The 23,107-nt window shown below is 40.8% G+C and overlaps 1 protein-coding gene across 1 annotated transcript in view; it reads right to left on the bottom strand.

The window, feature by feature from the left end:
* LOC121861435 (agrin-like) overlaps positions 1-23,107 on the bottom strand; it is a 92,322-nt gene that overhangs the window by 28,492 nt on the left and 40,723 nt on the right. Inside the window, exons 2-12 of the mRNA XM_042359157.1 lie at positions 13,590-13,725; positions 13,026-13,105; positions 11,657-11,872; positions 6,884-7,096; positions 6,052-6,146; positions 4,818-4,935; positions 4,516-4,658; positions 3,473-3,548; positions 2,174-2,434; positions 1,360-1,527; positions 817-942 (exon numbers count right to left, since the gene is read on the bottom strand). Coding sequence (XP_042215091.1) covers positions 817-942; positions 1,360-1,527; positions 2,174-2,434; positions 3,473-3,548; positions 4,516-4,658; positions 4,818-4,935; positions 6,052-6,146; positions 6,884-7,096; positions 11,657-11,872; positions 13,026-13,105; positions 13,590-13,725 — 1,632 coding nt within the window. The remainder of the gene's footprint in view (positions 1-816; positions 943-1,359; positions 1,528-2,173; positions 2,435-3,472; positions 3,549-4,515; positions 4,659-4,817; positions 4,936-6,051; positions 6,147-6,883; positions 7,097-11,656; positions 11,873-13,025; positions 13,106-13,589; positions 13,726-23,107) is intronic.

The raw sequence follows: 23,107 nt of genomic DNA, 5'->3' as shown, positions 1-23,107 counted from the left end.
TGTAATATATCTTTAATGGTCAGTGAATCGATAAAACAGTGTAATTTATTCGAAACAGTAAATATAGGTAAAGGAATGAAATGAACGAAGATTAAAGTTGAAAATCTGGTCTTATGCACTCAAATGAGCTCACAAAATATCTTACTTCATTACCGAGAAAAGGATAAGATTCAGATGATTAACAACATCTTAAGTGAGTTTTGAAGAAGTCGTGTGCACATATTCGCTCACTTAAGATGTGTTGAAAGCTGAATAACAGCCTCGACTTAAGTGTGCTCCAGTAGAGAAGCTGTTGAGCTCCTCGTCTTGCCTCAGGAGACACGGGGACGTATAAAAGAGAATCATCGAAAATTAAAATAAAACGACGAAAATGAGGAGGATGAAGGGAAATAAACTAATATAAATGAACGGGTCACTCATAACGTACGTAGAATAGTTAAGAAAAGGGGAATATAATTTTAACGTATTTTCTCAGATTTTCTCTATATAAAGGGGTAATTTTTCTCCATTTTGTGGTTCCAACATAATTTATGATGAAAAACGGCGTTATTGGATATAATCCAATCATATGTATGACCCACAAATAGATGCTAGATATTGCCAAGTGTCCAGGGAAGTTTGTCCGTAACTGTACATATCAGCTCCAAATTTCGGAAAGAAAAGTAAGAATAACTGAAATTATCCCTTATGGCCTGATGTATCCACACTGGTCAACTGCACCAGCCCCCAAAATGTTCCCCAACAGTAAGGAAGCAACAGTACGAGAACAGTTCCCTGTATCAACCAAACGGTCTTAGCAGAAGCGTCTCTACTCACCGAGTCTGTGACAGCGGCAGGATTCGGGACAGCCTTCGCTCTCCGGTCCCGTGGAGAAGTTGATACCGTCTTCACAGCATCCCCAGTCACTCTGGTGACAGTCCCGGGGCACTGGAGCTTCGATAACTGCCGGAGGACCAGAGAAGGATGGGTGAACCAGAGGGAGAGGAAGCAGAGTCTTGGTTTATATTTTACTGTTATCAAGAAGAGGTAAATTGGTTCTCAGAAAATGAAGGATTACGTCAAGAGTTATACGGCAGGTGAAGACAAGAAGAACGGAAAAGGTTATAAGTTTGGTCAATAATAACACAACACAAATGGGAGGTGAATCAGCCTCTGTTTTCAGGTGATGCTGTACTAGTGGGCAATTGAGTGGAAAAGTTTCAACTGCTAGTGAATAAATCTGGAAATTAGTCACTAAATAAATAGCTCATCACTCAACAGTCAGTGACAAAAGACTCGAGAAGTGTCAACAACAAAGAACCCACGAGTCAACAGCATGAAAGGCAGGTCAAGACAGGTCAAGAGGGAGAGACAGGTTACCAGCCACCCTGACGGAGTAATCCCTGCAGCACTTGGCGAAGTCGTGCTGGCGGTGACAGTAGGTACCGGGGGGACAGATGGTGCCGCCCTCACCGCAGTACAGGTCCTCCCCCGTCGATGGATTGATGAGCGGCGACGTCCCGTTACACGCCCTCAGCCTCTGTGCAGCTGACGTAGGATGGAGAGCACAGCATTCTCAATATTAACGATATTTAATATTAAACTATATGACTAGAGTACGTCAAATGTCATCTATGGGGTTGGGTTTAAGTTTATTAATTCTCTGCACCTCTAGATACAATGGTGATAATCTGTGTAATAATTGTTTCATTGGGAAAATCTGACGAATGAAAAAACAAAATGGTGTAAAATATTATAAAAATATTATAATTCTAATCTTAAGTGAGATATGACTCATCGTCCAGTACCTCATCTCGTATTCAATGTAATATATTAAAAACAAAAACAAAACACAAGTATAACTATAAACGCAGGCCAAGTAATTTCCCCACAGACACGACGTCATTAGGCGCTCTGTGTTAATGTAGACTGAACAGAAATCCATTTCAACATGAGTATAACCAAGGAGCGGTATTACGTAATGAAACCTTCCTAGGTCCTCTCGTTCACAAAGGTTCATACGCTGAATGATCCTCCTAAGAGAAGGCGTACCAGAGCACCTAAGTGGTTGACTTAAGTAAAATCATAGAATTAAATTAATCTAATTAGTAGGTAACATAAAATTACATTGAGATACACAAGATAGATTTACTTGGTACTAGATGGTCCTAACAAATGACTGAGGAACACTCACCGGCACATTCGTGGATGGGCCTCACGGAGAGCTTGACCTGTATGTTGCAGGCGTGGAGGCGCATCAGACAGTCAGATTCGTAGAACTCCTTGTCGCTGCCACACACAGGCTCGTAGCGAGGTGGAGGCGAACAATAGAAGTCGCAGACGCAGCGCGCTCTACCCTCGGCGTCCTTCTGGCAATTAGCCCCCGCAATGCAGGTATGGAAGTGGCAGGGATCCTCAGGGCTAGCAGGCGGCAGGGGCGTGGGGTAGATCACGTCTATGAGGGTTAATATAGAGGATGATATGAGTTACAAATAACTCCCGCTCAGTAGGGATAATCGTCGATTAAGCTTTAATAAGCAACTCGAGTTTTTGTCCAAATTTTGCTGCTATTGTTACAACTTGTTGGAAAATAATTTGTAGATTGTAAAATGTGGTCTGTTTCATAGAGCTTTGCCGCAGGCGAGTAAGTGAAATGTGGCGCGTGACTACCGTAGAGTATTGACATAACCTCGCTTATACAGTACTTTGTCTTGGCCAAGGTAGAGTTTGTGCAGAAGTACGAGAAAAGATTTAACAGATACGACAGCTAAATGATGCTAGTTTATGCTGACGTGTGTTGTGTGCCTTAATATGATGTGTATTAATGTATATCAGGGAGATCTTACATGCAAACAAACATTTTGCTTTGGGAATATTGTGATTTTATATCAATGCGATGTAGGAAGTTAGTAACAATACTTGCTATTAACGTAGGAGTCATAACATAATAATGATAAATTTGAGATTAAATACCGACTCATTACAGTGAAATATAAATAATCTTTTTACAGTATTATTTGAATCGTATCCAACGTAAATTCTCTAGAAAGTCGAAATATAATTTGTAAGTTATAATTCATTATGACAAGACAGTAACAATACATAAATACGACGATAAAATCAGAGCATGACACAACCATATCACGGGGTACACTCTTAAAATGACATGGAGGATACATTGTAGTGGATATACAGCAACAGGCAGGCACACGAAACATGATATAAAGAAGCTCAACTCAGAATTATTGCTTCACACCTCATAGCACAGCACGAGAGGCAATAATCCAACATAACAATCAGACAATACAACTTTTCGTGTGTCAACTTACAAATTAATAGTCAAATAAAATTACTAAGCATAACACATCATAAACAAACCGAAGTTAGAGAGTAGGAAGGGGAAAAAAACTCGATTAGGTAACACAGATGATAACAGGGTATAACAACACAAGAGAGGGAACCAAAAAAGCAAATACTTTCATAGTTCTCTTACCTGTGACGATGCCTCCTATTTCGTCACACTCCCCGAAGAACAGGTAGTTCATATCCTCGTTCTTCTCACATGCCACCTGAGGATGGTACAGTGTTAGATGGTACAGTGTTAGATGGTACAGTGTTAGATGTACAGTGTTACAGTGTTAGATCGTACAGTGTTAGTTGGTACAGTGTTAGATCGTACAGTGTTAGTTGGTACAGTGTTAGATGGTACAGTGTTAGATGGTACAGTGTTAGTTGGTACAGTGTTAGTTGGTACAGTGTTAGATCGTACAGTGTTAGTTGGTACAGTGTTAGATAGTACAGTGTTAGTTGGTACAGTGTTAGATGGTACAGTGTTAGATGGTACAGTGTGGTACAGTGTTAGATGGTACAGTGTTAGATGGTACAGTGTTAGATGGTACAGTGTTAGATGGTACAGTGTTAGATGGTACAGTGTTAGTTGGTACAGTGTTAGATGGTACAGTGTTAGATGGTACAGTGTTAGATAGTACAGTGTCAGCCGGTACAGTGTCAGCCGGTACAGTGTCAGCCGGTACAGTGTCAGCCGGTACAGTGTCAGCCGGTACAGTGTCAGCCGGTACAGTGTCAGCCGGTACAGTGTCAGCCGGTACAGTGTCAGCTGGTACAGTGTCATGCTTTGTTTTAGTATCAAGATTTTATGAGACTTACTCTTACTGGTTTTCCGTTTGATACCACAAGTGGCACTCTCTTTTCACCAGCATGTTCTGATACTCATATGACACAGTCTGCAGCGAGTCTTTTAGAAGTGAATATGACACCACATGACATCTGTCTCTTAGTACGAATGACACCCGCGTGACATTTATCCCTTAAAATTCTCACCACGTATTCTGTATGACGCAGGACACTTATTTCTAGCATACTCTCAACAGATCAACAGGATATATGAAAGCCGTTTAACATACTTCTCACATAAAGCAACCGTGACACCCATACTATTCATGATACTCACACGATACTCCCCTTGTGTACATGACATTCATATGACATCCACCTTATGACACACACGCCACCCACCTTGCGCATGACACACTCGTTGCTATAGGTGATACGGTCGGAGCCACAGACAGGCTCTTTCTTGTCGGGACAGTCTGTGGGACAGATACAGCGGCCTCCCTCACACCTGGCCCTGTACTTACAGTGTACGTCCAGGCACAGATCTGTAACACACCGACTCCAGAGGTCAAACAAACACACACACAAGATATACGTTAATAATACCCGAATCATAGAAGAAAAAAAAAAGTTGATCTTATTCACTTCAGTGTCCTATAAACATTACCAAACAGGTTTAATATTAATAAGGGTACAATACCTACCACAGTTCCCCTTGTGTGTGACGCTCAAGTGTTGCTGAGTGGAACACGCGGCGACTTGAAGGTGGCACTCTGATGCATACGTCTCCCCGTTGCTGCCACACACCTCCCCACCCAGCGCCTGGGGAGAACCGAACATAACATAGTCAGTAGTCTTACTTGGCAGCTTCTGAGGTATTTACATAACTTGTTAGCTATTTATTTATACCTAGAGGCATCTCACACATAGATACCACCAGATCACATTTAAGAGTTGCGTAATGTTTTATTTGGCAACTTGGATATGAGTTAAGGCAATTTGGTTACATCCTGGAGCTCCCTCGTCTTAATTGGCTATTAATTAAAGCTGCTGGCTATATATAGTAGCACCGTAGCCCCTGATGTCGTTACGTAGTCATTGAAAAACACGTTCAAAGGTGATCTAGTCGTTCATGGGTGACAGGACCGTTATAGACAGTAATTTTGTAATCAATTAGGAGACGTGACAGACTAAACTCAGGACAATGACTCGTATTGCTAAGACTCAAATGTAATTCCTTCGGGTGAACTCAGTAAACACTTAACTAAAAATACAAGTGAATCATTTTTTTTAGTGTAGCGAATTATCTAATATTATTTACATAAACTCGGTACAAAAGTGAGGTAGTTAACTATAAAATATGGCAAACAATATTAGATGTTTATTTACCATGGCTCTCAGTTACTGTGTCATCACGAAGCATTTTCCTATATAGACTTACTATTTGCATATAAATATTTCACATTATTTTCAGGCCACTCTTATTTTCCAAGACACCAATACCGAGGTTGATGCACCATCGTCCTTGACACACTTAGCCCCGACCTTTGAAAATCTTCCTCCCATCTAGACACACTTAGATATAAAATACTTACGTGTTCTACTCAACTAGTGTAACATAAACACACTTGCTATCTCTAGAATCACTTGGCTCCTACCTAGACATACTTGACACTTACCTAAACATACTAAGCATTTTCCTATGTTTACTTCTCATTTACCTAGATATAATTAGTGCTTACCTACACCTACGTGTCACCTACCTAGACATAATTAACGCCTACCTTGAGATACTGGACAACTACGCAGCTAGTCACATATAAATCCTACATAGATAAAAGTGAAAATTGTTTTTTATGCGTCAAAATTCCGTTAATATATTGGACATTTATCGTAATATAAACAATTCATGACACTTAAGTAACACCTGGTATTTACCTGAGAGCAATTCGTGGGGCAGGAACAGCGACCGAAGCCCTCTGCGTCCACCCGACACTGTCCGAACTCCCCACACTCAACGCCCTTACACGCATCTGTCAGAGAACTCGTTATGATGTGGCTGTCTTACGAACGTGTGTGTGTGTGTGTGTGTGTGTGGAGAGCCAGGTCAATTTTATAAGAGGTACAGACGTGTCTTGGATAAATAACCCATTAATGGAGAATAAACATAACATGATACAGTTTTTAAAGAAGAAAAATATGTAACCTAAACAGAACACTCATAAAGTATCTATAGTTATATGTTTAACTGTTTTTAGTAAGTATGAAACCGTGTTCTGAAAACCCTGTTACCTGAGAAAGTTGGGGAAATTTTTGGAAGATTTTAGTACATTCGGACGAGCTGGTGTGGTCACGATAAAAGTAGCAATGGAATGTTTTGAGCAAAGTCGTGATTTACAGTACAAAGAAATGACAATTAAACTCACTCCAGTTGTCAACGTGATACACTGTGTCAGATGTATTGGGACAAGAACACGAGATCAGTCAAATGAACAAAATAAAACAGTTGATTTAGAATATTGGAAAAATCTATTGTAAACAAAATTTCTACCGACGTTCTTTACTACATTGAGGAGTAGGAGTGAGGGAGTGGGAGGGAAGTGAACGGAGTGGGAAGGTAGTGACTGGAGTGGGAGGGTAGTGACTGGTTAAGGAGTGGGAGTAGAGTGGAGTGGGAGGGTAGTAATGACTGGTGGAGGAGCAAGAGGGTAGTAACTGTGGTGGGAGGGAGAGAGAGGGAGGGAGGGAGGGAGGGAGGGAGAGAACTGACCGCAAGGATCGTGGTGGAGAAGCTCGACGTGGGTGGTGGTTAGACACACATGGCGGGCGAGGCGGCAGGAGCTGTGGTAGGTGCGACGGTCACCACCACACACGGGCTGGTACTCTCCGCCGCACTCAGGACACTCGCACTCTGCCTGGCCGTACCTCTCCACGCACACTCCTCCGTACTCACATTTGTACTTCTCGCACGGACCACCTGCACCTGCAATGAAGGAAGACGGCAGTGTGAAGGAAGAAGGCGGTGTGAAGGAAGGAGGCAGTGTGAAGGAAGGAGAACGCATGAGTGGAAACAGCTGATATCTTTATGTTCTAATGTGTGTGAGAGGGATGGTGGTGAGGGAGAGGGATGGTGGTGAGGGAGAGGGATGGTGGTGAGGGAGAGGGATGGTGGTGAGGGAGAGGGATGGTGGTGAGGGAGAGGGATGGTGGTGAGGAGAGGATGGTGGTGAGAGGATGGTGGTGAGGGATGAGGGATGGTGGTGAGGAGAGGGATGGTGATGGTGGTGAGGGAGAGATGGTGGTGAGGGAGGGATGGTGGTGAGGAGAGGGATGGTGGTGAGGGAGAGGGATGGTGGTGAGGAGATGAGGAGGGATGGAGGAGAGGGATGGTGGTGGGGAGGGATGGTGGTGAGGGAGGATGGTGGTGAGAGGGATGGTGGTGAGGAGAGGATGGTGGTGAGGAGAGGGATGGTGGTGAGGAGAGGGGTGGTGTGAGAGGGATGGTGGTGAGGAGAGGGATGGTGGTGAGGGGGAGAGGATGGTGGTGATGGTGGTGAGGAGATGGTGGTGAGGAGAGGGATGGTGGTGAGGAGGGATGGTGGTGAGTGGTGGTGAGGAGAGGGATGGGTGAGTGGTGGTGAGTGAGAGGGATGGTGAGAGAGGGAAGGGGATGGTGGTGAGGGAGAGGGATGGTGGTGAGTGAGAGGGATGAGAGGGGTGAAGGAGAAGCATCAGTTTCCTGGGAGTATAATGAAGGACTTGTAATAGGATACCTTGTTTACCCAGATACATACTCCCTAAGCTGTAGGAAATATTATCAGACATGTCACATTGTCTCAAGTAAGTCACGAGTCACTGGGGGCAAGTCATAAGTTCTTTTTTACCGAGTCACAAGTATAATTTTGAGTCAGTACGGATCATTTTTTTTTCGTTCAAAATGTGCTTCAAAAATATGTTCAAATTGCTTGTCTAACTGTTTTAGTTGATTAAGCTTTACTCATCCAGCTTACAATACCTCAAACACCAGAAAAATCCCTCCTATAATCTTGGCAACACTTGGTCAGTTTTGCCACGCGTAAGTCTAGTTATGCGGGGAAGCAGCTTGAAATCAAAATTTCTGGATATATGAATCAAGTCTCAAGTCAGAAAATTTCGAGTCAAGTCCCAAGTCGGGAGAAGCAAGTCTCGAGTCTAATCAAGCCAGGTATACACTGGAGGCCAGGTCAAGTCTGAAGTCCACAAAAACGGTGACTCGAGTCGGACTCCTCTCTTCTCTCCAAGTAAAACGTGGGAATTGTTCAAAATAAACGAAGAAAGAGAAACAAATTCAGACAAAAAGATAGATAGTAGACTTTTCAAATTTATTAATAGCCGCTAAAATAATGACGAGTATGGCCTCCAAAAGTTCTTGTACAGATTTCATTTCCCCTACCATGTTTTATAACACAAAAAGGTAAAAAAAAAAAACCTCTTACAGTAAGACAGTGTGGTTAGCCGGGACAGCAGCAGAATATCGAAAATACCATAGTGTCGTGAGGTACAAGAGAAGGGAAGGGGGGGGGGTGGGTCCTGTCAGTCATCAAAAGTAAAGTAGATGGTAGGCGACGCTGTTAGTGCCGCCGTAAAGATGTCATCCACGCCTCTTATTATGTGATATTTATTCACTTTACGTGTTTGTTATGTCACTTAATTGAACAATAAGTTCTACATTTTCCTTTGTATTCTGTTCTCTATCATGACATAAAGTATTCATACATTTTAATAGGCGGGTTTTCTCCACGCAAGCACACAGGAGTACAAAGGCAGAAACACACAAACGCCCACGCTCATATATGTCTGTGTTCGCCTTTATCTACATACGAACACAAGCTCATACTTACATGTACGTACACACATTCAAAGTTATATAATTATACAATTGCACATAATCAAATACTGCATGTAAGACCTTCAATACACACGAAGACTCAAACGGGTCCTCGTGTAACAAACAAGTGAGGTTAGATGGAACGATTTCTTGTATCTTCTCGTCTCCAGCGGCCACCAGTGTCCCGAGTAAATGGTTGTTCTCCAGGGTCTACCTCATAAATTTCTTTTTGTTGGTGACGAGTAAAAAATAAATATTTGAATAATGTAGACAAACACCAGTGAATAATACAATAATCATTTCACTACAAAGTTATTTATTCTATTTAGGAATTTCCTTTATTCTCGTTCAACTTCATATATTACAGCCTGCTGGTACGGTAACATAACTGAGACACAAATGAATGTTTACCACCACACTGTATGGTTACCACCACCGCACACACACACAGTATAACTCAGGATGTTGTCAACTCAGTAGAGAGAAGGTAGTATTGTTTGTTCACCACACGAGAGAGAACAACTGCAGAGTTATTTTGTTATCAGCGAGGGCGTAAGTTTGTCTGGTAAATAGGCCAGATTACAGGTAAATCATCCTGCTCTGCTAAACACACTGGTGGGGATTAATTCTCATGAAAAGAATGAATGGTCATTTTGTAATACTTTTCTGATGTAGAGTTTGTGTTAACGCCGGGAAGACAAGTATTACTAGCTATAAAGAATATTAGACTCTAAATCGTCATTATTATCAGATTATTTTAATTTTTTCAGCTTATGGAACGTGCCCGAACCTCCATAAAATTATTAAAACCGAAATTTTACTTGGCAATATGTGTATAACGCCAACGATTGTTTCGTATATTTGGTAATAAAATTCCATCTGGGTAAAGCGTTTAGGCTAGAATGAATTTCTGAAACTAACTGAAGAATGTGAGCAATGTTGCAGTGTTATTGCTTTGGGCTTATTGCGTGTTATATTTAAGTTGATGTACACACACACACATACACAATATATGTAAGTTGATTTAGATATATTCACACACACACACACACACACACACACACACACACACACACACACACACACACACAATATACAAGTTGATGCACACACACACACACACACACACACACGAGAGACAGAAAGAGACAGAGACAGAGAGAAAACCTGTCTGTCAGTCTCTTTCTTTCTCTACCTTGTATGACTTCTTCTCGTATATTATTTTCCTCATATTGATCTTCATTTTCATTCATAGATCAAACCAACAGACCAGAAAATGGACATTAATTCCTGAACACACCGGGTAACAGGGTAGGCTAGGTTATATTTACGACGGCGATAAAGTCCGATTATAACGTATGTCTTGGCAAACTCAGCAACTAACTGAAAGGAATTGTAAATGTTCTCTTTATGGATGTTTTAACTGCCTCATAAATCAATAAGGTTCATAATAGATAATGCAGCTAAGTCAACGTGGGGTTTCGCTTGTGCTGGCGATGAGGATTTGTTGATATGTGAGGTGGTTGGTAAGATACGAGCGAGAGACTAACCTAATCAGAAGTGCTTTTCGGTATTAATGATAATTTTTTTTGTAAGATATGAATGACATGTTAATCGATCGTGAAGACTATTAGGTATGTGGAGTATAGTTGATTGAACTGTTGTAGAGAACAGGTGTAGTAAATGCTAATTACCTGTTGCAAAATGTGCTTTTAAGGTAGATTATTGGTTTGTAAGGTAAACACGTAGCAATGGTTTACGCCTACCTGGGATAGCTGTGACACGTGCTTATGCAACTCTCCTGATTCATTAATGTTTTTTTTAAATATTAACTTTAGATATTCACCTGATAGATCATAGGAGGATGAGACGACAATCCTTAGGTTCACGAATGCTAAAAGTTAAATATTAAACTATGAAAGACATGGGTAAATACATTGTCTAAATTACAGGCTCGGTATGTGGTTGATTGTCTAAGATCCTTAACTAACGAATTTTCTTGATAGTCCACCGTTTTGTTTACTTCAGATAAGAGACTGGACTATAATGTTACTCACGAGGATAATCTCTGTGGGTATTAAGCTCGGAAACAGCCTACTGTATATGGAAACACTCCTTCTATAATAGTGAAACATTTGGTAACTAGACTGTGCTAATGAAACAGCACGTGTAAGGTATTTATTACTGACCTTTTGATAAATTTAGATAAGTAAATATATAGTATAATACTTTATATTCAACCGTTGGTGTGTCGTGTGAAACTGTTGAGTGTAGAGTTAAGTGTCTTCATAATGTTAGTCAAGTATTAGGATCTGTCCGTCACGATATACAGCCAGAACTCAGAGAACACAGTGTATGAAGTTACAGAGGAGAAAACTGGAAAAAAAAAGGCTCTCGGTTAGCCGTCTTGTGGAAAGTTGGGTAATAGATTCCTTTCATGAGGGGCGGACACCGTGAGCGGCCAGACAGCTGGGTCCTCGCAGTCCACACGCCCCTCAGTCAGCTGTTGGGGGAGGGAGACAGTCGATGCCGTGATTAATCGCTTTTTTTTGTGTGACTTTCAAGTATCGATTGTTCTATCGAGTCGAAAATCAGTAGTATGTGCTTTGTATAATACGAGGGAGAGTTACACGATACAGACTCAAACATCAAAACCAAAACATGTGAAGTACTCACCACAGGAGCCGACGAAGGCGACGGTAATGGACCTCTGTCTGAGGCAGGCGTCCCTTTCCAGGTGACAGCGACTGTCGTAGGTGGTGCCATCAGAGCCGCACACGGGCGTCACCACGGGCGGGCACCATCTGCGACACCGGCAGGTGGCAACCCCGTACTGATTCACCACACACCCCTGCCCTGACCCGCACCGCACCGCCCCGCAAGGGTTGACACCTGTCACACACACACAAGATAGATATAACACACACACGGCGTGTAGCACAGGGTGGGGTTGGGGTCACATACACACACAAGGTTCTCGCCTGTGTGCGTATGTAATAAAGAAATAGTCACGTAACACAGAAACTGTAGTTATATTGCTTCACAGACAGAGTTGAGAATTACACAGCACAAAAGTCAAATAAAACACGGAAGAATAATGTAATCCATCACAACCGACACATGTGGCAGACACACTAAGTTACAGGCGACACAAGACACTGAAGATTGTCACGAATTTCACAGACAGGTTTTAGACGAAACTCACTCACGTAAGATACAGACGACCACTAAGTTAAATTTCTCTTCCACACAAATATAAGTAATTTTATATCTAACATTTACATGCCAAAAAGCTCTTAATTATTCATTAACTTAACATCTGCTATTTTCAGAACTCATTATACGAACATCAAGAACTTAGAAAAACCACGATTTTGACTTCAACCTCACAAAACTCACAATACTAATAGATCTAAAGATTGACAAATGCACGTGTACTACACTACACGCGGGGGTATAAAAGGTAGCGGGCCACGAGCAGTACTGGTGTCTGACAGGGAACCCATTCACCCCCTCCTCATCTCGGTGTAGCATATCTATTTGTTACACCCCCTCTGTCGAGTGTGTTTAATACCTTTGTCTGCTACAACCGAGACGAGGTGGGGTGAACGGGTTCCTTGTAAACCCCAGTACTTGCGTGTGTAGTGCAGGCGCCCCACACTGGGTACATCACTGATCCGGGGTAGACGCTCATTATACCAACCTTTACTAATCTTACAACTCATAATAATAGTAAGAATAACTACTCATGAAACTTATAATACTAACATTTACTGTTCACAAAACTAATTTTACTAGCATCTGCAGCTCATAAATTGCTTAACCAATATTAAAGACGAATCACCCAAGGAAATTCTGACTCATTTGAAGATTAAAGAACTTCTCTAATGAACACAAGAGCTTAAAAACATCTAACTCACTTAAAGAATACACCTCACTGAGATGAAGAACGTCTTACTTACCTGAAAACTACCTAATTAATTTGAAGAACATGAAACTCGTATGAATGAAAAACACGAAGTCACCTGAAGAACACATAAATTACCTGAGGAACACTCGCCACGATATAGAACACTAAGAACTTGTCTTCTACTGCAAGCCTCGAAGTTCATCACACACTCGTTGCTGAAACACGTAAGAAAAATAACCTTAAAAATAATACCTTCATGTGACGTTAAAAAAAATTAAGAATTTCTTGCTAAATAATAAAAGTCTCCAGACACAGGCGGTCAAAACTTAACTGTGAATGTTAGAATTTCTCGTCATTAGTTGTCATTTGTAGGAAAAACATTGGTGACTTAATTCGACCTTAAGTAAATACGACTCATTATGAGGTAAACCGGCAAGAATCTATAGAAAACGGATGTGTTAATAATCATATAAACTCTTCACTAATTGTCTCTATGTATTATGGTACTTATGATATTGTTAATCAATACTTCCTTGTTAATAAGCTAATTATTCGAATATTATTGAATCCTTTTGGCATTTACCTAAATCTAGTACTTCGTTATGGCAGCGTGGTAAGTCGCCTGTATATAGTATTGTCATGTAACAAATAGGACATCATATAAAGGACACAGAATGATGCTGGCACTAAGACATTTACCTGTATGTAGTACCATCACTAGCACACACGGGTGAGAGAGTGGAGGGACACGTGGAGTTACACTGGCACCGTGGCACCCTGGCGTCATCTACCAGGCATTTTTGACCCGCTTGGCACACCACATGACCACACGGATCTGTTCAAGAGTAGATAATTGAGAAGTTTAGTTCCCTTGAATCAAAATAGATCATTGATAATTATGAAGAGTAAAATTGCGCCGATTAGCACGGGTAGTCTGGATACAGCACAGTGTATACTAAATCTTCGGTAAGTGGTCAGTACTGCATTTGCCTTAAGACTGATAATTTCCTGGGAATGAAAAACAATTACAAGAATATAAATAAAATAAAAGTTATAAGGGAAATGATAAACCCAAATTATGTCTTAGTTTTCTGGATCACCGAGACTAAAATATTGAAGCTTCTTGAGGAAACTAATGACCAGGATATTGAATTTTGTGGCAGAGTGCAAGTCGATAACCTTCTTGGAGCCTGACGGGACCACCCAACTCCCCCCACCCACATCATAAGACTACTTAGTGCAGCTCTTGTGAACAACGGGAAATTAAAAAAAATATATATGAATAAAGGATAACACACACACACACTGACACGAGTACATGAGTGTAACTATGAGGGAATAGGTTAGGGGAAGGGCGTAAGCTCATGTGACGATTATCTAGAAGAGGGGTAGAAGTATTTGTGTCCTGTAGACCCTTGATATGACTTTCTTAGCTAAAAACTGTCTATAACTTATCTAAAAATGAGCAATATGGTGGATTCTTCCCACTTCTTGTTATCTCTGTTATCAGTATGCATTTTCTCCTTAGTAACGGATCATTAGCAGTAGAAGATGTAGCTGGGAAAAAAATATACTGAGAGAATTCCAAATGGCTGTCAGCATTCTTTCAGTGATTCTAAAATATGAGTTGGTATATTACAATGAGATCTCGTTATACTTAGAATCCCAAAGCAAAGATAAATTAAGGATCTATTTACCTAAGCAAGGTGATTGGTTGACACCTGAAGAGTAAACAAACGATATTTTTTTCTACAATACTTTGTTAATTTACAGGTGCAAAATGATAAATTACCCTTCATTAATACCCAAATAATGCCAGAGTTTAAAATTCTTGTGTTTTTCAGTCAACAAATAATTCGTTGTCTGGTATAGGTCTTGACGCTGCTGGACAGGGCTATCTGACAGTCTTTAAAAGCACTCCGTTTACAGAAACAGTTCAAGCTTAGAGCGGCTGTAGTGTTCCGGCTCAGACCTACATTTGCTGCATCGGAGGGACAATCACTCAGGCTGTAAATCTAGAACGTACGTGTGTGTGTGTGTGTGTGTGTGTGTATTCTAAATATGTATGATAACATATTAAGCTTTAAAAAAACAACTGAAATTTTTGCCATATAGAGATAACTTTTATATATACGAGTATTGCTACAACTGAATGGAAATAAATCCCCTTCTTGCTCTGTTGCATTTAAAACGTCATTTATCTGCATTATGATCACAGTTGGACCAAGGTCACTGTCACAGCAAAATTTCAATACGTCACGGCTCTGAGATCATTGGTGAAGCACGTCCGTGTTTACCTGCATGCTAACAGGTACCTTAGTTACATTCTGGAGTATTTATTGTCTCATTAAATTTGGCCTCACTACACTAACCTTTATGTGAAACTTGTAATCCTAAGATCTAGTTACCTCACCTGTAAATACAAACAAAACACATAATGTCGACTTTGGCTGACTCTATCATTACAATATTCATCAAGTCACCTCAGTATTTACAATCAGATGATCACCAATAACTTCTACTTAGACTGTGATGTATTAGGTATCTTGTTATGACTTTAAACTGAGAGGAATCACACAACACACTGTCAGTAACTTGGTCCGAGATGATGATATTCTCACGGTCGAGAGGATTAATCTATTCTCAAAGGGTCCAAGGCTGCGTGTCCTGGTAACTTGGTCGTGTTGATGGTGGTCTACTGTTGTTCCTAGCAGGTTGTCTTTAATTAACACAATATCATATTTTCTTTAGTTCACCTATGGGAGAGTCAAAGGTAGTTATAACTTTATTTATCGATAATTAGAGAGAGGCTAGTTACCCGTCCCCGCCTCTCATCCTCTCCCACGTTCATATTGCTCGTATATACTACACGTCATATCGTTCCACTGCTTAATTGTCAACACCGTAGCTCTTTGCCCCGCTGTTGTGGTGTTTTCATTTAGCCTGGTAGCCACGTAGTCCGCGATAGAACCTAAACATAGTGTGTGTGTGTGTGTGTGGTTTTCTTAAATCTATTGTTGAGATAATTTACCCATTACTGTCACACGTATTACGGGGGTCTCGGGGGCTAGCAGCTTTTTATTGTCATATTGAGCCCAGGACAGTGGGAGTGTAATGAGAGTTTCCCGAGTTGGTACTTTCTCTTCCATGTACCGAGGGATTATATTGTATTGTTAAGTTGCTTATGGTAGTGTAATGGTAGGACCGTGTGTGTGTGTGTGTGTGTGTGTTATTCTCAAGTTACCTCAATTTTTTTATTCTACGATAGGAAAACCGAAACCATTTAGGGTTCATTGTAAAATGTTTACCTAAAAATGACAGTTACAAAGTTAAAAGCGTAACATTTCAAGTCACGTTTTCGGTTGTGAAAAACATCATCACTACAGGACACTCCAATTTACTCCTCACTGTTGGCTGATTCAGAATAATCCTCCTACCCTGAATATATATGTCTACACTATACATTTATGTCTGTCTTCCTGATCTTCTTATTTAATTACATCATAAAAAAGTAGTAGACATCCATAAACATTGCCAGGTAAACCTAAACTAATATAAACTAATTGCAAAATCGGTAAATAATAATATACCTCTTGTAATTTAAAGCAAATGATATCCTAAAGAGGTTAACATTAACAAATAAATGAAGTATATCTCTAGTCAGGGACACATGGCTTTCTAGGAGTGACGTAAGCCCCCCAAATCAGCTTTAATGACCTGTGATTCTCAAAAATTAAAAATTATGTGAAGGGTTATAGGTATGGGTCTGTGTTTCATGGATATTGTCTGGCAGATGAGGTAAAGATTAGTAAAAAAAGTTATGTATTAATTTTTTGTGGTATTTAATCCTGTATAATGGTAACAATGTATATATAGGAGTAAAGGGATTTATTAAGTAATGTTTATAGCGAGTTCCCTGAATATTGGGTGACTTCCTGTAGAGTATTGACCCCAAAAAAATCTCAAAATTATGCTTTTATGTGAAATTTGGTCCATAGAATGACTAAAAGTACACAAATTTTACTTATTCTAAAGCTTTTTATGCGAGTCATATAGAGATAAGTAGTTATATACTCTTTCATATAAATTGGCCTGGATATGACTGAGTAACAGCAAGAAATATGTTTGTGATTTATTTTGATCTTTCAGTCGATAAATTACTTCGAAAAAAACAATTAAGAAGAACATTTTGGATCATAGTGTAATCCTAAGAAAACTTGATGGAGTGACGTTTAATTATTAACTGACAGGAAGGAGAAACACGGAGTAATTTGTCATAATCCTTTCGGTGGAGACGTGAAGGATTTTGGTATGAGTGTTTGGTTGTTTCCTTAAGACTCCTTGGGTGCTGAATGACATGTTGGACAGTATTACCCGTATTAGTTCACCTACGGGAGACTTTTTGCAACTGGAGTGTCAATATTCGGAGATGTTTGTCAGCTAGAGATAAATATACTTGTTTTGAATAAGGATAAATTGTTTAGCATCTGGATGGAAAAGTGTGTTTACGCAGCGGGGACTGGTCAGTGTGGTATAGTGACGGATCATTTTACCACACAGTATAGTGAAAATAGTGATAACTGAGAATATATTTGTGAACAATAGATGGACGTGATATCAAGCGTGAACGATAACTGACAAAAGATTATCTCGGTATAACAACAAGGTCTTCTGAAAGAGACTCAGTAGGGGCAGGTAACTCTGGCCTCATAAGCCGTGATCATCCCGCCTGGAGGGGTGTTGTTTCCTGCTGTCTCGTGCTGGAACTAAATATATAAAAAAAAATCAGACTTTCCTGAAATGTGTCTTGTTGACTGGTCTTTCTTAATGGCTGGTATAACACATCCCGTTAACGGATATATATATAATAAGAAGGGTGGAGCCCTGGATATGGAGTTGTCGTAGCAATTAACCACAAGGGATAAGTCACTGTTCACGGCTCCATGAACTTTGTATTTGAAAATTATTAATTTCACACGACAGCACTGGCTTCTAGGTGTAGCGGTGTGCGTGCGTCAGTCCTGGGCCTGAGTTCTCTTGGCCCAACTCACAGGACTGTATAACATTTTAAATGCATCATTATTCTAGAATGAAGTTCTCGTTGATTTCTCAAGAAGCCTTGTCTCTTGGTTATCCTCTTCTGAAGGGAACACGTTGAGAAACGGTTGTCGTAAGGTAACCGGGCATCTATACATCACTGGTGTCACCCAGCAACTTACAGTATGCCATTGTACAGCAGACACCACTGACCAGTGCCGGGGACCCTCTGGGTGGATATATTTCATGAACTGAGACTAATTGATATTTAAGACCAAACGGTTGGCATCGGTACCCCAGAAGACGTGGCTGCCTGAGGAGAAGATGCAATGATTGGTTGTCTTTTGCCTAATAGAAACTGCAAACCTTCTGTTGCAGGTGATGCCGGTATGGTTGTTGGCCAGACAGTAGTAATCTGCTTCCTATTCTTGCTGTTGTTCTGTAATTACACGCGGCGTAGAATTTATGTTCATTTGTTCCTCAACACACTGGATTCTGCCTTGAGTGTAGTATTTTTTCCGGTATATATTTTTTTATGCTTCTAAAATAACCTGAAAATGCTCTAGCCTGGACATAATTTACCATCACACGCAGCAATAGTCGACGCGTGGTGCCTTAATGTCTAAGTGTCCATAACTTAAGTACAGCCTCAGCTTATATGCACACATCCATTTTGTGAGTTTCTTTATGGTCAAAAGATTTCATGCAATACTTTCTTATAACAACACTTATATTTTTCGACAGTAATTTTATTTTCTACTTTCTGTCACTGAAATACAATACACTTAGGATATGTTTGGTAAATAATTTTTGAAAGTGATACAACAAAAATAGAGTACAGTATTATAACTACACACAGGCTCAAAATTTGGCCAACATAACATGACACGTCCAACTGAATCTGTCGTAAGCACACACACAATACCTTGCTGACGGACAATATTTACCAGCGTGTGGATTAGGAGTCAACAAGAAAGAAAATTATGACGGGGGGTAAAAAACAAATATTCCTTCATTCTTTATACAACTAAAACTGAGACAAAACAAGTAAACATAACTTCCCGCAGAAGCGTAAAAGTCAACACATTAATAAAATTTATAGTGAATTTGATAATAAAGCCGAGTTTATCAAAATGATTAAAGCTGATTATATCACAGGTGTTGGAAAAGTTGGCTGGGATGGTGTTTGGATAATGTTGTTTTATACATTTCAACACACAATTTCCAACTTTCTCACTACTAACAGCTTAAAGCTGACTGACATTCTCGTACAGTGGAAGATAATAAAATCATGTGTCTTTTATTTCTTAATGTGACTTAGTGTTCCGTGTTGTATAATTTTAAGAACGTGGTAACCTTAGTTCAGGCTTTACTAAACATGGTCATATTTGTTCAGAACTTATGTGTACGGCATAAACTTTCAACCCTAGCACAGGTTAGAATGAAGACAGACCATAAAAACAGACGAGAATTTAAAACATTTAGTGACTGCAGAATATATTTACCTCAGAGACATGCAACTTTTCTCTGTTTTTCCACACCTAAAAGAGGAAAAAAATGCCAGAAGATGTAAACACTAATTTTGAGTAACTTATGGACAATACATACTTGACTCTCTCCCCCATCATTGTATCAGTATATAACGACGATAATAACAGTGATATGGTGTACTGTAATAACGTATTGTTGTGTACAGAGGGAATATTTTCACTGTTAAAATTTTTTGTTAGTATTCTCATAATCGACCATATATATTTGTAACGATCATCGACGTTCTTATTACAGATGGAATCGAATATTGAAGCCTTTAGTAAAAATATATACGCATAACATTAGCTCCTGGAAAGTTGATACTGAATCGATGAAGCAACTGCGAGACACAGAGGTAGAAAGACTTGCCTTGACAACAATTTGGGTCTGGCAGAGGCATAGATAGAGAGAGCACTTTAATACTGTCAGAACGGGGTGTATAGCATGCCTGTCTGTTTCCTCTTTCTCAACACAATACAACGTGGGTTAAAAAAAAAAAGTTCATTTATCCGAAACTATTGTGGTGGAAGAACTATAGGTATATTTCCACACACCGTCCATCTCAACAATGCCGAAGACTTCATAGGCAATTGTTACAGCTAAACCTCTCTTTTTCACTGTTACTTTGCATTACTATTTTTTTCTCCTACTTTCCGAACTAACATTAAACATTATACAGAGGTGAGGAACAAGATATTAGCCTCCACACACCTGCCGGGCCTCTCTGACCAACTTCCCTGCTTTATTTTTTTCTTTATTTCTCAAACTTTTCGCCAAATTTCGAAGGTAAACTCGTGTACTAGCATCCTTTTCACTTACCTGTAGATCATACTCGTATATGTAAATGTATAATAAGTCATAGAGGTTGTTCATACACGAGCTACAACAGAATGGAGGGGAGGGGTGGTGGGCCTGTCTGTGTGATGAAGGGCAGGCGACACACCTCTCCCCTGGGTCGACCCTGTCCAACCCACAGCCTCATTCCGTTCTCTCACGCCTAATCCTCTAAGTGTTCCCGTCTCCATTCTACCTGTCCGTCTGTTAGCTTGTGTGTGTGTGTGTGTGTAGGTGTGCGCGCGCTTTGAGGGAGAGGTGGTGGCGGCCTCCTTACTTCCCGAAGACTTGTGCTCTAATAAGGGTCTTGCTTTACTTTTCACTCAGCTACGTTTTCATCCCCTTCCCCGCCCCTCAGCCCTCGCCCTCCCTCAACCTCGCCCTCCCTCAACCCTCGCCCTCCCTCAGCCCCTCGCCCTCCTCAACCCCTCGCCCTCCCTCAAACCTCGCCCTCCTCCGCCTGCCTCCCCTCAACCCCCCGCCCCCGCCCTCCCCCGTCCCCCCTAACCTGCCTTCAGTCTGTGTGTATGTTTGTCTCTTTTATTCTTTTTCCCATTGACTCTAAGCAACACGCAGCCTCTTCCCCCTCCCGTCCACAACACTCACTCACCCACACTGATAACCAGCTAGACTTGCTCACGATGCTTAACCAACCACACGTATACATACCTTCTGTCACCAATGTCTACGCTCAGGTTATTCCACTAATACCCGGGCACATGAACCTATGAAGACGCTGTTAAGGTGTGTGCTTCCCCTCCCGGAGCACGACAATGGAGGCCTCTCTGTGCCCCGCCCCAGGCCCCACCTCCACTTGGGCCAGCAACAATGTCACCCTTTGCATCCTTATCCAAGCTCCATCTCAGGGTATTTTTTTACTTTTTTTCTTTTCTTTCCCCCTCTTTCTCCCTCTTTCTCCCTCTTTCTTCCTTTCTTTATTTACTCCCCCATCCTTACCTCCCCAAATCCTCGACAACAACACCTCTGCTGCCTTTCTCTGTCTTACACGGTCTGTACAGTAGCTAAAGACTCTCTCTTCCTTCTCTTCCTTCTTCAGCGTCTCCCACTACAACAGGCTTTCAGTGAACACTTTCTTTCCGGCACCATCATCAACTAAGGTTCAGGGTTTTAGACTGAAAATCCATTAACCATGTCATAACAAGTTTGTTCGCCGGGTAATTTTTCGTGATGGAAGCATTTCTCTTTGGAAAAAAGAATCAGGATTTTTTTTTCCTCGGCCTCTCTCTCCGAAAGAGAGAGAGAGAAGAGAGAGAGAGAGAAGAGAGAGAGAGAGAGAGAGAGAGAGAGAGAGAGAGAGAGAGAGAGAGAGAGAGCCTCCTGCTCATCCCCACACCTCTTGTCTCCTCCACCACGGCTCGACAACAAACATTCTTCTATCTCAATTCCAGTGTATCGTACGACCCTGATTTTTCTCTTATTTACAACCCCGTAGAACAAGGACTCAGTTATCTTATCTATTCATAAAATCTTTAAAAATAATCTTAACTATCTGTCATACGAGCGAGTCCAGACAGCGAAGACCAACACTTACGTCTCATTAACATGTATACCCACGACCAGGACCTGACCTTCCCATCCTCTGCTTAAGGGCCGTTCCTCCTTACACGGACCCGGCTGTCTCAGTGGCCTATTACGCGTCTCCACCAAGGTATCTCTCGCTCCCATGAGTATCTCTCAGATAAATATATCCCGTCACGTTTCCACGTTAGTGATTTCCAATGTGAGCAATGATGCAGGAAACATTTTATCGTAACGAGGAATGATGTAATTGGAATTTTTCGAGGGTGATCAGTTTTCTTATTATTAGTGGAGGATTTTTTTATGAATCAACTAATTCATCTAAATAACTTTCTCTGTAGTTATGTCTATTATCTGTGTGTGTGTGTGTGTGTGTGTGTGTGTGTGTGTGTGTGTGTGTGTGTGTGTGTGTGTGTGTGTGTGTCAATAGGCCAGGAGATAATTTTTTAGGTTATTTCCAGTCAAAATGATCTATGAACATGGGTACGAATCTCAATGGTTACTGAAGGGAAGGGGAGGAGGGGAGGGGAGGGAAGGGGAGGGAGGGAAGGAGGAGGGGAGGGCAGGGCAGGAGGGGAGGGGATTAATGACTCATATGTCATTAACTGTTCACCACTACAAGATGAAGAGCAAAACAAAAAAAAAATATATATTCAGGGTAAAAAAAAATCCTCAACCACAAACTAAAATATACACTTTATTATTATGTACCAGAATACAGTATATATTTATTTCATGTATACACCAATATACATATCTAAATCGTGTATGATCTTATAGGCTTTATGTATACGTTTATAATACGATATTACTCTCAACAAAACTCTTAAAATTATTATCGTAAAATAACTCTTATGTCATCTAAGGATATATTCAAATACGTGGAGGAGATTGCGGCCTGTGAGGTTAAGCCGAGCAGCAGTGGTGGTGTGAGGAGGTGGGAAACGGTCTACTAGTAATGCCGCTGGGGAGAACATTACCTGGTGCTTGGTGACCGTTCATGAGGGTCACCACTCACCGGGAAGGAAGAATATGATGCAGAATTTACCGTGTTTAATTAATGGCCAGAGACACATAATGTTCTTGAGGAATATATTGTTTAAAAGTATGATATCAATAGTAGTGGTGATGCAGTGGGTGGTGAAGGTGGTGTTGCTGTGGTAGGAGTCAGGTAAATGTGATGTATTTATGGTGAGTAATGACTGTGGTGATAGTTGTGATGTGCAAGTGGTGAAGTTATTTTTGTGCGGTGGTGATATGAATTGTGGTAGACGTGG

Source organism: Homarus americanus, unplaced genomic scaffold (genome assembly GCF_018991925.1).
Source record: "Homarus americanus isolate GMGI-L3 unplaced genomic scaffold, GMGI_Hamer_2.0 scaffold24260, whole genome shotgun sequence".
Classification (NCBI taxonomy): Eukaryota; Metazoa; Arthropoda; class Malacostraca; order Decapoda; family Nephropidae; genus Homarus; species Homarus americanus.
The sequence above is the reverse complement of the archived record's forward strand: the minus strand, read 5'-3'. Positions and strand labels throughout refer to the sequence as shown.